The sequence below is a fragment of the Cervus elaphus genome, chromosome 25 (assembly GCF_910594005.1).
Source record: "Cervus elaphus chromosome 25, mCerEla1.1, whole genome shotgun sequence".
In the NCBI taxonomy this organism is placed as follows: Eukaryota; Metazoa; Chordata; class Mammalia; order Artiodactyla; family Cervidae; genus Cervus; species Cervus elaphus.
In genome coordinates this window covers 38274379-38289924 of record NC_057839.1, presented here as the reverse complement: position 1 = coordinate 38289924, position 15546 = coordinate 38274379, and the positions used below count along the sequence as shown (strand labels likewise).

Here is a 15546-nt window from a genome sequence, read left to right as displayed (position 1 = left end):
CCCTGTTGGCCTCCAGGCCCAGCCTGGCTGGCGCGCGCCCCGCTCCCAGCCGTGTCTTCTCGGTCTACCAGGGAGCTCGAGCTCCCTTCCTTACCCCCAAGGCCGGGCTTAACCTAAAGCTTCCTCTCCTCCCCTGGAGGGTCTCCAGTTGCCTTCCTCTACCGGGAGGGCACCCCACTTCCCCGCGCCGGGCCCTAATCTCCACCCGGCGTTTCCAACAGAGTGACCGGCTTCAGCTCTCCATATGCGCGCCTTAAATCCCGTTTATCTTCTTAGCGCCTGGGTCCTGGCCGGCCCCGCCCCCTCTTCCTCCTAGCCCCCCGCAATGCGAACCTCAGACCCCCGCCCCTCCCCCCAGCTACGCCCCTTACCCCGAGGGCGATGGAGCGGCTAGAGCCACCTTTGGAGGTGTTGGCAAAAGTGCCCAAGGAAGGTGGAAGCGACCCAGAGGGGCGCGGCCCGAGGAGAGTTTACTGGGGGGGGAAGGGGGGGCAAGATTTCAAAATCAGGACCAAGGCAGAGGGTCCGCGGCTGGCAATCATCTAAATCCTGCCCTGCGTGTCTAGAGGTTGAAGTCGGCCCCTCCTAGCGCGCCAATCTAGGTCACCAGCCGGGAAGGGCTGCGCAGGGGGTCGCTAGAGGGGTGATGGGCGGGCTGTCTGCCCCTGTGGTGGGCGAAGAGTCAGTTGTCTCAGGGCCTGCCCCTCTCACTTCCACTCGATTGTAATTCCATCCCCGGGCGGGTCGAGCCTTCCTCCCTCCCTCCCGCGGCCAGCCAGTCCCTCCCCGTCGGCTTCCTCAGCCGCCCCCGCCCCCCCGAAAAGCCCTGCCGCTCGCAGCCGGCTTCACTCCAGCACGCCGACCTCCCGGCTGCTGTCCTGCCTGTTTGGACGCCTCCTGGTCCAGCTCCCTCAGTCCTTCGCCTGCTCACCCCGGTCAGGGGCTCCGCGGGGGCCGCGTCCCCCACGTCTCCCAGGAGACGCCCTTTCGGTGTGCGCCCGGGACTTTGGTGAAACTTTGCAGACGCCCGCGGTGAAATGGATTTAATCCGAGGAGTCCTGCTCCGGCTCTTGCTCCTGGCTTCCAGCCTCGGACCCGGCGCTGCGCCGCTCAGATCAGCGCTCAGAAAACCAGGTAATGCTGTCAGGGCTCCCGGGAGCATCGCGTCCGGAGAGCCCAGGGCCCCGTCCCCAGCGAGGACGCGAAGCTGGCGACGCACCTTCTCTTTCACCCCTGACCCGCAGCACTTAACTGGGTTCTTCTCTGCCCAGAGCCCAGAAGAGACGCGAACCTCGCCCTCCCCTTCCCAGCCCAGGCGGTTCCAGGGATATTTGTTTGTTGAAAGAAGGATCTCTTTTCCAGACCCTGTAGAGGTGGAGGGCTCTGTATTTGACCACAGAGAGCTGAGAGTTGTGGCAGCGATCACGCTGTCTCAATTAGAAGGATTGCAACTGTGCAGGAAAAGTCAAACGGCTCCTCCTGTGTTTCTAAACAGCTTATTGAATTCATACTGCCCAGAGCCCAGCCATTTCCTGTTGAGTGTCTGAAGATTTGCCTGGTGTGCCCATCTCCGGTCCTCCCCACGCACTGTGTCGGGATGTGGCTTCAGATGTTAGGGGCTTCTTCCACTCGGGCTGTTTTCTCAGAAAAGAGCGCCCAGTGGGTTAATTTTATCCTGTGTTTTCAGCTCCTGTCTCTGCGATTTAAACAAAGAATATATAGCCTCATGGGCTATTACAGTGAACTGGAGCAAACTTGAAACACCGTAACTTGCATTTCCTCTAGTTACACAGGTAGAAAGTCTTCTTGTGTTTTTGTCTACTTTGGTTTGGCCTGTGTGGTGAGATTATTCAAAGTAGGACATTCTAAGCAAGAAAGTTCTTAACGTCGTTTCTCTAATGATTTTTATTCTTCTTTGCTGAGGTTATATTTAGAATTCTGAAAAATCTGTTTTTTCTTAGTTTACTTTGTAAGGAGGGGGTTGTCTTATGGGATTAATTATATCTTATGAACAATGGAAACAATATAACTTTATTTGAATGCAGTCTGCAGAACTTTGCAGAAAGTGCAGTTTGTCTTCACAAATAATTTTTTTTCCGTAAGAAAGAGACAAACCAGGAAAATTTTGCTGCTTTTTACTGGTGAAGTTGTGTCCGACTCTTTGAGACCCAAGGACTGTAGCCCACCAGGCTCCTCTCTCTGTCCATGGGCTTTTTCAGGCAAAAATACTGGAGTGGGTTGCCATATCGTTCTCCAGGGGATCTTCCCAACCCAGGGATTGAACCCACATCTCCTGCATTGCTAGGCAGATTCTTTTACCACTGAGTCACCAGGCAAAGAAAATAATCTTGGCAGATCTCTGTATAACTGCTTAAATATTTACACTGCTCAAGAATCTCTCTACTTGGAAATATGACTTGTTGCTTTTCAGTTCTGGAAGACACCTTCACCCTTCAAGCTGTCATCACCTGCGCCTTGCTACCTGCTTTGAAATTTATGGTTGTTATTGTTATCTCAAGCACACTTAAATAATGAGCTATTCTGTTCCTACCGATCATTGACTTTGGAGGAAACAGCAGCAGTCCCAGGTGATATTACATTATGTTGTTGCACTTCCTAATGCACACAGACACATATCTTCAAGCATTTCAATGAAGGAATTCTTCCTAACTTTCCTCCTTAAGATATGCAGATTGTGATCAACTCCCTTCTGTGGATTTATTTACAGAAAACCATCTAGTCACAATTTTTTGAACAATGCATCGTTATAGCTGTAGTTCTTAAGCATGAGTAGTGTATGTAATGTTCTTTTAAGGATAGATTTCATTCATTTAAGCAGAATTTTTTAAAAAAAAAAGTATTGCACAAAGCCTGCTGTGTAAAACTGCTCATATGGTTCACCATATTTCCTTTCTTATTTTCTGTAGTTCCTCTCCTAAAAATATTTCCTACCTGGTTCATCCAGGGTCTCATTCTGTTATTCATGCCATGAATATGCTGTGTTGGTCTCTTTGGTTTTATTTGAAGCATAGATAGGGTTTTCATAGCGGAAACTCTACCTTTTAAATATTTTGGCACATTAAACATATCAAACTGGAGGTAGAAGGAGTGTTTGGACTAGGTTCAGCCTAGGAGAGTTTTTCATTACTTTATAATTTTATCCAGACACTGGCTTTCAGATTGGAAGGCTGTTCAGATTAAAATGACAGCTACTTCATAAACTTTGGGGGAAAATATCCTCCTGGGCTCATTTACATCCCTTGGAAAGACTGGTTTTTGATCCGGAAAATTGGTCCAGATTAAAAACTGAATGTGCCCCACTTGGCTGTGATGTGAACAGCAACCAGCTAATTTATAATCTTCCCCAGACACCAGCAAATCCTGCGAGTATCCATGTGGGAGTTTCTTTGTACCTCGTTTCCTCAATAGAAATTGATTTGTGTGCAGTACTTTGAAGGTAGCATGGCTACCACCTAAGGCATACTGGAAAGGTCCTGTTTTATTTGAATGGCCCTGTCTTGCTCCTCACACTCCTAAATCTATCTTTGACAATTATGGCTTTGTTGAAGTCTTGGATTCAAAATCCACCTGCAAATTCCCCACCCCCATCTGATTCTGGTGAGAAAGAAAACAACTATGCAGCTTGAAACTCAGTTTTGAGTTTCATTTGGGTCTAACATAGGCAACCTTTCCTTCCACCCCAAGATAGCTACTCCTCTGTTATTAGTGTCAATAACGAAACCTCTGCACTTGCTGAGGCTCACCAGAAAGGACGGCGTGCAAGTTAAATCATATTAAATAGTAATAACACTGATTAAGTGCTTGCTACTCTGTCCGAAGAACTTGACACATAATGATTTATTTAATCAACCCAACAGGTCTGTGAGATGGGTACCGTTATTATCCTTGTTTAACTGAAGAGGAAGTTGTGGCTTAGAGAAATTAAATATCTAACAGGGTCACTCAGCTAACAAGTGGGGGAATGGGAATTAAAGGCTCTGATATTTAGGAGCAGAAAGGAGTCCTTAATGGCCTGATGAGCAGAGATGTGCATCCCTTCAGAGAGGGCGTCCTCCTCCTGGATGAACTGGGGGGCTACCATGGGGCTCCCAAATTCAAATCCCAGACCTGGCAGGAATTGAAATGCCCTCACTTTACGGCTGGGTTGAGCATGACTCAAGGACTTGCGTTAAGTTAGCATCAGAAGCCGAGCCTGGAACTAGTACCCAGACCTCCTTGAGTGATCTCCAGCACTTCTCTTACCCAGTCGCTCACCCGCATGTGCAGAGAGGACTGCTGAGCCTCTGATGTGGGGCAGTGGAGGGGAAGGAAAATCCAGACAAGACACATCTGCTGGGACCAGCGTGCATCAAGCCACATGTGTTCCCACGAGCAGATCTGTATCTCACGGAGTTAGCTTAACTCTGGTACACAGAGAGAGCTGGAGGGCTTCCCTGCCTTTTCTCTTTCCAGCTGCCTGAGGTCTCAGGGTCAGTGGGACAAGGTCAGGTCAGTTCAGAGTTCAAGATTTTCCCCTGGAGGACTGGGGTTCGCAGTCATTTTTGGGGGAGATGCAGGTCTGTAATCATTTCCTTTCCACCTTTCCCTCAATATTTCTCTACCGGAGTGGACTCAAACAAAGATCCAGGGAAACTCAGCAAAACGAAAGCCTGGAGGATCAGAGCAGATTTAGCTCAAGGGCACTGTGCCTTGGGGGTTGATGGTGGGGAATACAGGCGCCTCCGAGGTGGTTTCTGCTCCTACTAGTGTGACACTGATGGCTAGAGGATCAAGCAGGGGTCACGAGTCATCTTGTTCTACTTCCCCCACCTACCCAGAGTAACCTGATAGTCACAAGAGTTCGGTTATATCCTTACTTGGAGCTCTCATCAAGTGCCTTTCACAGAGCATGTAATTTGGAGGACTCAGCCCTTCCAGACACCCCCCTCCGTTTCCAACTAACCTTACTCCTCCACGAGGCTGATCCAGATTACCTTGCTTCTTGATGAAAACTGGAGCCACAAATGCCACGAGGGAGATTATGTGAGTGTGTGTACTCAGTCTCTCAGTTGTGTCTGACTCACTGTGACCCCGTGGACTGTAGCCAGCCAAGCCAGCCATGAGATTTTTCAGGCAAGAATACTGGAGCAGGTTACCATTTCCTCCTTCAGGGGATCTTCCCGACCCAGGGCTCGAACCTGTGTCTTCTGCATTGGCAGGTGGTTTCTTTACCACTGGGCCACCTGGGAAGCTATAGGTATATATACACTACTAGCGTCCCATGCAGCTGTGGCACCATAGCAGAAATATATTCCTCCAACCAATGCTTCCATCAGCTCTCCTACCCTCCTGTTTGTTCCCACTTCACAGCCAATCCCTATAAAGAAGCCCCTGCCTCTCTTTCTCTTTCCTTTGATTCTCTACGAGGTAAAGGGATCTCTGTGAGGCCACAATCAGCAGTAAATGTGTGTAACATGAGGCAGTACTTTTTTCTCAGAATTCTTTCTCATGGAAGAGAGATTTGATCAGAAAGGAACTGAGTGGTGTGTTTTGTTTGTGCTTTATATTTCTTACGCTGAGATCAGGGCTTTAATAACCTTAGAATTCTTTGGGGAGTAGTTGTTCATCTGTTCATGGGTTGCGTGCTTGTGTGCTCAGCAGATTCAGCTGTGTGTGACTCTTTGCAACCCTTTGGATGGTAGCCTGCCAGGCTTCTCTGTCCATGGGATTCTCCAGGCAAGAATACTAGAGTGGGTTGCCGTGCCCTCCTCCAGGGGATCTTCCTGACCTAGGGATCGAACCTGCGTCTCCTGCATTGCAGGCGGATTCTTTACTGCTGAGCTACTGGGGTAGCCCATCCATGGGTTACTGTAGCTCAGAAGTGGTCCAGTGACCCAGAGTTAGATTTCTGGAAAACAGGGCTCAGGTGTCTGAGGCAGAGGTGGGATCTCAGCTTCTGCAGGGTTATCCTGGGGAGATCTGTCTTCTCCTACCTCTCCCCCTCCACAAATGGAACTGTATTTCTCCCAACCCACTAAAGGAATGACATGATGTCTTGATTGCAACAGAGAATCTTCTGAGCTGGTGAAGACCCTTGCCACTTGTTTTGGCCACAGCTAGTTGCAGGTATTAGAAATACACCTGCTACTTCAGGGATTAAAAAAAAAATAGGGGAAAGATGAGGAGATACTGCAGACTGTAAATGGCAGTTTATAGGAGAAATACCCCCACCCCCACCCATCTTTGACTGCATTGATTGTGAACCGCCATTTTGGAGAAGGACCTCAAGGTGTGACTTTAATCTCCTGAGATGAGCTGGAAGACATGAGCCCTCTGATCTCGTGGTTTGGGGGTTGGGCGTGGGGACAGGGAGAGACTCAGGTGAAAAGCCAAATAAAATTGCTGCCACCAGAGGGCAGACTTTCTAGTGTTGGCTCAGAGCAGATCTTAGACCTCTGACCCAGGCGAGTCATTCCTGAATTCCTGTGTGGATAAGAATTCCTGGAGTGCATCCCAGACATCTGCTTTTTAAAACAAGAACCTCAGGTCACGTGGTGCATGTGAGTCACAGTTCACACGTGGGGACATGAGGGAGGAGAATTTGGGTTCCTCCACCACCTCTCTTCCCTGGTACGTCCACCCCAGGAACTTTCCAGTACCCCGAAATTCTCCACTTCGATAACACACATGTGTTTTAACCGAAACATACCAGTGTCTAGACACTCTGCAGGGTTTCTGGAGATTGGATTTGGGACTTGAGATCTTCAAAGGTCACTGAAGGACATCTCTTCTGAGCAAGTCCTCCTGCTTATCCTCTTTCCCCTAGCCCTGTCACTGAGAGATGGCTGCACCCAGGAGAGACAGCCTGCAGTAGCATCAGCAAGAATCCAGTCTGAACTGTACATGACCAGCCCTTTCTCCGGGCTTGGGTGAAAGCACAGACTCTGCTATTCGACAAGTTTGGATTCAAGTTCGGACACTTTTGTTGTTGTTTTCTTTTTCTTTTTTTTTAAATTACCTGGTGATATTAAGGCTAGTTATATTAACTCTATAAGCCTGGGTTTCCTTGTCTGTAAAAATACCGGGTTGGCCAAAATGTTTGCTCCAGTTTTTTCATAATGTCTTACAGAAACAGGATAAAGAAAGAACCAACCAATTAAGGATTAAATGAGGTAATGTATACACCAAAGCATTAAAAAGGATTAGAAGCCTGAAGCTTGAAGGCAATGTTTATGAATTTGGACTTGTTGAATCTGAACGGGGGTGGAGAGGAAAGGAGGAGAAAATATGTGCATTTCCAGTCGTCAGAATAATTAACACAGACACGAGTTCATGTACTTTTTATCCTTTTTCATGCGTGTTGATGTATACTGGATAACATAATTTTAAGTTTACCGAGTTGTACAATTTTTTTTAGATAAATTGGCAAATCAGAAAGACTCTTTGGTCAACCACATGCCTTGATTTGGGGTTTGCAGATGTAACTGTGAGTTTGTGGTCTTGCTTGAGTGGATTCTTTTGAGAAACACTAACCCCAAGGGTGATGGACAGTTTTTGTCTGGTAATTGTCATGTGGAAGTTTTGTAGGGTGTTGGGGGTGGGGAGCAGCTATTCCTGAAAGATGATTATCCAGACTGACACGTGACTGGAGGTTCATGAAAATCTCCACGAAGCTAGATAGCTGAGAAATGGCCAGGGTTTGCTTGTTGATCAGCAGGTTGGAGTGATTCATGGCCACTACTGGTGACATAGAAAGATAAGAGACTGGACACCAATGGCTCTTGCATTTCTTATTCATGATTCTGCATTTCCAGAGCTGTAAGAAAAAACCCCACTTACCCCAGATAACACCACCAGCTTATTTGAAGAATCAAAGGAAATCAGACTAGTGCTTTGAAAGAACTAAGGTGCTACACAAAGATAAGATATGATTATCTAACAATACTCACACTAATTACTATTATCTTAACTAACGGGACCAACCTTACTTTCTGAAGCTTTAATCTCTTTTCCAGTCTGTTCCTCCTCATTCCTGCTAAAGACACGTAAAGATTCTTTCTTTGCCTGAGTCTGCAAATCCTAAGCAATTTAAATCTTAACACTTGTGTTTGCTGACAGGGCACCCAAAATCCCGAATCAGATTTAATGCAATGTTAATGCTGTTTATTTTCCTTGGTGCAACAACTTTATATTAGCCAATTAATGGTTTACATTGTGCAAAAGGAGTTGTATCAGCAGGCACTTTTCTGTAACATCTGGGCGGTTGGAAACGTAATACTTAAATACAACCTGAGTTTAAAGCCTTCCTTGGACAGATGGCTAATTTTATTGATCTAGTCTTACACTTAGGGATAGGTTCCATGATCCTTTGCTGGTAATTCTTAAAGTGAGCAGAGACATAAATAAACTGGATGATGTCTGTGAATTAGATGCTTGTTTGTTTGTAATTTATTCTTTAAATACTTCAGTATAAACAGTCATGGTGTGAATTACTTTAATCTCTACCCTAAGGGAGCTTAATTAACATTTGAAGTTATCCAGGATAGAAGGTACCACTCCAACATAAGCTTTTGCACCTTTTTTTACTGCTCCAACATAAGAGTTTGCACCTTTTTTTAATCCCTTGGTGATGTGCGGTACCAGTGGTTAAATGTTTTGAACTTCACCTCTGTGCTGGCCAGTAATCTACACTCCAGGGCTAACTGGTTAGTTACCACCTGAAGAACTTTACTGCAAGGTCCACTTTCAAAGGTGGTTGGGAAAAGTACTTCGAGTGATGCTATCAAAAATCCAGACTAGAGGGTTTGGTAATTAGTACAAATTGTGTTAGAAATGTTTTCATTAGTGAAATATATGGTTGGCTAGAAAGACTGTGTGTGCCCCTCTATTTTTTTTTCCATTTATTTTTATTAGTTGGAGGCTAATTACTTTACAATATTGTAGTGGTTTTTGCCATACATTGACATGAATCAGCCATGGATTTACATGTATTCCCCATCCCAATCCCTCCTCCCTCTATTTTTGCGTGGACAAAAAAAGTAACAATCCAGCAAGCCCAGAGGGTCAAGCTGCTTTGGTGTTGGCTCAGAGCGCCATTCACTCCTGTATCTTTCTCACTTAACGGTCGGCTCCTCTGCCCAGTGGCCCTGGATGACCTGCTGATCCTCCCATTAGAATACCGATGCAATTCTGTGTTATGTAATTCTGTAATATCTGCCTCAGCAATGTGCTTGCGGCTGTAACAAACAACTTCAAAATCTCAGTGACTTGACCTATAATTTATTTTTCATTTACTCCAAGCCCAAAGTGAATGTTTCTTCTTGGGCAGCTCCCCTGGGCTGCTCTCCTCCAAAAGGTGACTTGAAAACCTAAGTCCTCGATCTTTAATACCTCCATCTTATACTACCACCATCTTTAAAATGGGCCTCCAAGGTGTCATGGAAGGTAAATAGAAAGAAGACTTGTATGGGAGACATTTGTGTGCTGGGCCAGAACAGGGTCACTAGGCCCCAAATGAACTGTAATGAAGCTGGGAAATGTACTTCAACTGTGTACACAGTTGAAGACAGTTACCAAATGTGGTGAATTTTCTCTGAGGCAGTGCTTTGGAGCTCCTAAGAGAACAAACAGGGGTGTTAAAAGACTTAGTTATTTGAGAATTTTTGTGACTTGCCCATGAATATTTGTATACGTGGCAGAAGTTGGCCTGGAATTTGCTTTCATCGTAGTGTATATGTTCAATTGCCCAGTCGTGTCTGACTCTGCGATCCCATAGACTATAGCCTGCCAGGATCCTCTGTCTATAGAATTCTTCAGGCAAGAATACTGGAGTGGGTTCCATTTCCTTCTCCAGGGGATCTTCCTGACCCAGGGATCGAACCTGTGTCTCCTGCATTGCAGGCAGATTCTTTACCACTGTGCCATCTGGGTAACTAAATACTATTTGTTGCTACATATTTCCTACATTTTACAGAAAGTAAAATTTATCCCTTTTGAAAAGTGAAATAACTACCTGGTGGGTTAAATAGAGTGAATTTCTAAGGCACATCAACTAGAACTCCAGTTTTTACCACAGTTTTCTAGAAGCTCCGTCTATTTGTGTCCCATAACAAAAAGGACTATTCATGGTAGAATAATTTATTCAGTGACAGATGCATCTTAAAATACAAAAATCATATTTTAGACACCACAGCCTGCTTTGACGGGGATGAAGATGGTGTGGACTGATCCCAAAAAGATAAATTGATATGTTTTGTTGAACCACTGTGTTTTTTAAAGCACTTTCAAAGAAATAATCTCACTTGATCTTATAACCCTCTTCCCACTGGGAAGTCACGAGCTAATGACTTAGCAAAGAGGAAACAGGCACAACCCAGGACATGAGCCTGATGCTTTCCATCAATCCAGAGGTGTTCTTGCAGCTGCCGGATAAGAGCATGACCACTGTGACGTGTGTAGCTCTGCAGTCAGGAGGGACCTTGCCAACAGGACTTGCCCACCTTTCACTTGCAGAGGCTCCATGCATGTCATGGGACACTCTGTGGAATGAATTGGTGCTGCTTTCAGTTATACTCCTGACTGGTTGATGCGTGTTTTGCAAAATACATGATGACTGAGGGGCTATTTGCAAATGAGAAGCAGTTATCATGGCTGGAGGATGGCCCCAGAATCCTTCTAGTGTCCCCTATAGAAGACCCTTCTGGGGTCTCAGGGACACCCAGGACACTCAGCCTGGCTTTGTCATCGTTCCAAGCTTCCCATTCCTCCAACATGTAGCCATTTTCTTTAGTGAACATGGTATTTGCTAGACCTTCAATGTGGCGTATTTCAAAGGTTTATCATTCAAGTCTCAAGGCTTTCTGATAATTTCTTAGGCATTGTTTTGATCTTCTGGGAGTTCCTAATGGATGTAGTTAAACAAGCATATAGTGAGGTTGGGAAAAGAAGGATTCCTTTAATAGCTGTTTGAGAGTAACTGATGGGCTTTGGCCACAACCTGCACACATAACACACATCCCTGCAGCTTGGAAGAATTGTAACAGGAAACCAATCAAACAGACATGGGTTTCAAGCGTGGCTTTAAAAGTTATGGCTGCATGATTCCAGATAGAGTACTTCATGTCTTAGGCTCGTAATACCTATCACAAAGGTATTACCTATCAGATAAAATCATATCTGATAAATCAATGAAATAATATAATGACTGGAAATGGAGCTAGGAAAGTACTTAAACATTTGGTACACAATGGGCACTCCAGAGTTAGGCCATATTCATTAGGTTATTATAGTTTATAAAGTTTATATAGTGGTAGAGATGGTAGTTTTTCCATATTTGATATAACCCCAAATATTGACAACATTGACACAAATGTATAATTGAGCTTAGGCTCCCATGAAAATGGAACTGAAAGGAATTTCATTTCCTTGATTTCATATTCTAGATTCTTTTTAACTGCATCATCAAACAATGACTTTTGGTATCTAGATCAGTCATAAAGTTCATATTATTGATGAAAGATCTGGAATCAGTTTAGAGTTTAATAAAGGAAAAAAAAAAAAGCTAACATTTGTTTTGGACTTTTTATAAAGCCAGGAAGAAAGAATCAAGATGCTGTATCAGGACTATATATAGCTACTGTAGTAGTGGTAGATTTTCATGTATCATCTGTATGGCTCCGTACCCAAAAAAGAGGTTATTTGCAGTTAGAATATAAAGAAAATTTTCCCTATCTACCCTCTTTGCTGTGGTATTAAGAGAATAAATATGAAAGATGCTATTTCTATGATATCTGCTCTCTGCCTGTTTTGAGTCAACTATCCTCCCTGCCAGAATAATCTTTCTAAAATGTAGTTCCAACCCTGTCACTTTTCTGTTTAATATTCCTTTCTGGCTCCCTCCTGCATTCCAGACTCTAAAGCTGAACATCCAAGGTCTACCACAGTATGGCCCCCACTTCCTTTTCCTGTCTTCTCACTGAATACACAATCTGTATTCCAGCCAAGCTCGATTATTTGCTCTTCCATAGACCTCCTCTTTGCTTCCCAGTGGTGAACCTGTCCACATGTTGATCCTCACCCTTGGAGTATCCTTCCCTAAATGGCAACCCACTCCAGTATCCTTGCCTGGAGAATCCCATGGACAGAGGAGCCTGGTGGGCTACAGTCCATGGGGTCACAAAGAGTCGGACACGACTGAGAGACTTCACTTTACTTCACTTCTTCTTCATCGCTGCCTGAGGAAATGCAATGACCCTTCCAAGCTTGGCTCAGTTTCCCCCATTCTGTGAGGTCTTCATGCACCCTCCCAGCCGGAAGCCCTTTCTCTTTTCTCCTGTTTTGCTTTGCTTTATGTTTTTGATATGAGGAGCTTTCCTGGTAGCCAAGATGGTAAAGAATCTGCTGCATTGCGGGAGACCCAGGTTTGATCCTTGGGTTGGAAAGATCCTCTGGAGAAGGGAATTGCTACCCACTCCAGTATTCTTGCCTGGAGAATCCCATGGACAGAGGAGCCTGACAGGTTACAGTCCATGGGGTCGCAGAGTCAGACAAGACCCGGTGACTAACACATTCACTTTCATGTTTTTGATGTACTGAACCATGCCTTCTGTTAGATTGGGATTTTGTGAAGGAGAGCACTATGATGTCTTCACCTGTGTGTTCCCTCCATGGCCTGCTGGGGCCATGTTTGGGGCAAATACGTTTTAACATGGTGTGATTAATTTGATCATGCTCCCAGCTCCCAAATTCATTTCCTTCCTCACTCATGATAAGAAAAGGTGTCACTTCTCTGTGCCAACATTTTTTGTCAACCTGAGCAGACATTTGAAAACCCACACTGAAGAATGATTTCGAGAGGGAAATGGCCCAGGAGTCAGTGTGCAGCAGTGTGTAATTTAAATTCTACCTCCACGTTGCCAGCGGCTATTGGAAATGTGGGTTTTTAAGGAGCGTCTGATTGAGTCCATACTGTGAAATATGTTATTTTCGATACCCAGAGAAGAGGTAGAGTTTAAGTAACAAGTTGGACTGCCTCAGACTGACTTTTTATCATGGTTTGGGAGGTTAAGAAGCAAAGGCAATAATACTATTTACTCATACATCAAAAGATCATGGGGGAGGAGGAGTTAAAGCAGGCCAGTGTGTTCAGTTCCCCTCCTTCCTCCATCTGTCTTTGAAACCAAAGGAACATGAGACTTGTGTGGGAATGGCATTGGCAGTATAATAGAAAAGGTCAGGTTGCAGGGGAAGGGATAAACTCAGTCCATCTCTTGTAACGAGATCTGATTGTGAGGTTGGGAGGAAAACAGTACTCAACAACCTGCTTCAGTTTTATTGTGTTGACCCTGGCTTGCTTACCAAGATCAATTCTGTAATCCTTGGAAAGTAAAGCAGCCAAAAGCTAGAGTCTTTGTTTTGTAAGGACTGTTATATCTGATAAAATGAATGCCCCTGTGTGGCCCAATTGAAAGCAACCAAATTGATTGACCCATTCACTAATTGATTTCTTCATATATACATATACAAGTGTATTATGAGTATGTGTTAGTCGCTCCATTGTGTCCGACTCTTTGGAACCCCATGGACTGTATAACCCACCAGCTTCCTCTGTCCTTGGAATTCTCCAGGCAAGAAAACTGGAGTGGGCAGCCATTCCCTTTTCCAAGGGATCTTTTCAACCTAAGGATTGAACCCAGGTCTCCTGCTTTGCAGGCAGATTCTTTACTGTCTAAGCCTCCAGAGAAGCCCGTGTGTGTGTGTGTGTGTGTGTGTGTGTGTGTGTGTGTGTGTGTGTGTGTGTGTTCGCTAAGTTGGTTCAGTCATGTCCAACTCTTTAGAACCCCGTGGCTTGTAGCCCACCAGGCTTCTCTGTCCATGGAATTCCAGGCAAGAATACTGAAGTGGATTGCCATGCCCTCCTCCAGGGGATCTTCCCAACCCAGGAATCGAACCTGTGTCTCTTAATGTCTCCTGCATTGGCAGTATATGTGTAGAGCTACATTATAATAGCATTATAAGCTGCATTATAATAGCAGTCTAAAATGAGCAAAGTAAATGATTTGATGCTGAAGTATTTAAGAGGAAGTGATGTCTAAAATTCACTTTGAAGTATCAGTACATCAAAAATCAGATTCACTGACGGAGACAGGATTAGATGTTGATACATGCTGACTCAGATGGTAAAAAATCTGCCTGCCATTCGGGAGAGCCTGGTTCGATCCCTGGGTTGGGAAGATCCCCTGGAGAAGGGAATGGCTACCCACTCCAGTGTTCTTGCCTAGAGAATTCCATAGACAGAGGAGCCTGGCAGGCTATAGTCCATAGGTCGCAAAGAGTCAGACACAACTGAGCGACCTTCACTTCACTCACGTGTGTGATGAAGCAACTATAGTCAAAGGTTGATGGTAGCATCCATGTGGTGATTATACATAAGTTCACTCAAACTCACTTTTCTATAATTTTTGATTATTTTCACAATTTAAGTGAAAAGATGAACTACGTATTAAGGAAATAAATGAAATGACTACAAAGTTTTCCCCACAAAGAATGGGGTTCCATCATGTTCTGCTCTGCACCCGAATAATGGTGGGTTTTCTCCTCTTGTCCTGCTCCTCGCTCCACATTTCTTCTCTGCTCTTCTCTGCCCTGCTCCTTGTTCACTGGGGCTGGGCTTACTGCATCACTCGGGCTGCTTTGCCCTTGGCTTCTTTGAGTTCAGCTAATGAGACATTGGAAGGAGATCAGAAGAGAGCAGGGGAGAGACTCTGGTGTACTTCTGCCTTGATTCCACCTTCCTTTGAAGGCACTGCATTGCTGGCAGCAGTCACGTTTCTCTAAAACTGCATCTCTGGGCCGTCTATGGCTTCTGACTCTCGCTGGCTCCAGGAACAGTTTTTTCTTCATTTTGCCCTTTCTGCCGTGGGGTATTGGCAGCATCTCACTGGTGCTGGCCTCTAGGTGCATCAACACCTCTAGTTGTTTCTTAGAGCTATTCACACGTCTGTTAAATAGTCTTTTAATTACCATATTTTTAGATCAAATAAATTCTGTTTCTTACTGGGACCCTAACTGTTACCTTTGGTACCACTGCTGCATGATATATCCTCTATTTCTACTATTTTCCTCCTTAGGTGTAACCATGAGGTTTTGACTTGTGTTTAGCTTGCATTCAGAACTCTCAGAGGATCAGGTCCAATTTGACTTAAGGATGCCTGCTATAAATTCGTGGAGTATCTACAAGAGCAATGGAAACCTTGATCTTTTGAGAATGAGCTTGTCCTCTGGGCCCAAATCTGCTGGCTTCTTGGCGAAGAACACATTGAGACTGACCTATCCTTTGCTGTGTGGTGTTGAGAAATTATTGCAGTGATGTCCAGGACTTTTAATAGAAATTCTGGGAACTCAGGTTTCTGGAACACATATGAAATGAATGCAAGATAATTCTTCATCTCTTGAGAAAGTTACCATGAACCTAAACTAACCTCTTAGAACTCCAGGGGATTTGACCTAAAGGGGAAGACCACAAGCTTAGACTTTCTCCCATTTCTG

At 44.9% G+C, this 15546-nt stretch overlaps 1 protein-coding gene across 1 annotated transcript in view; it reads left to right on the top strand.

Moving 5' to 3' along the window:
* Window positions 1-807: 807 nt before the first annotated feature.
* EGFLAM (EGF like, fibronectin type III and laminin G domains) overlaps window positions 808-15546 on the top strand; it is a 190843-nt gene continuing 176104 nt past the window's right edge. Inside the window, exon 1 of the mRNA XM_043887626.1 lies at window positions 808-1134. Within this exon, the coding sequence (XP_043743561.1) occupies window positions 1038-1134 (97 nt within the window). The 5' untranslated portion in view covers window positions 808-1037. The remainder of the gene's footprint in view (window positions 1135-15546) is intronic.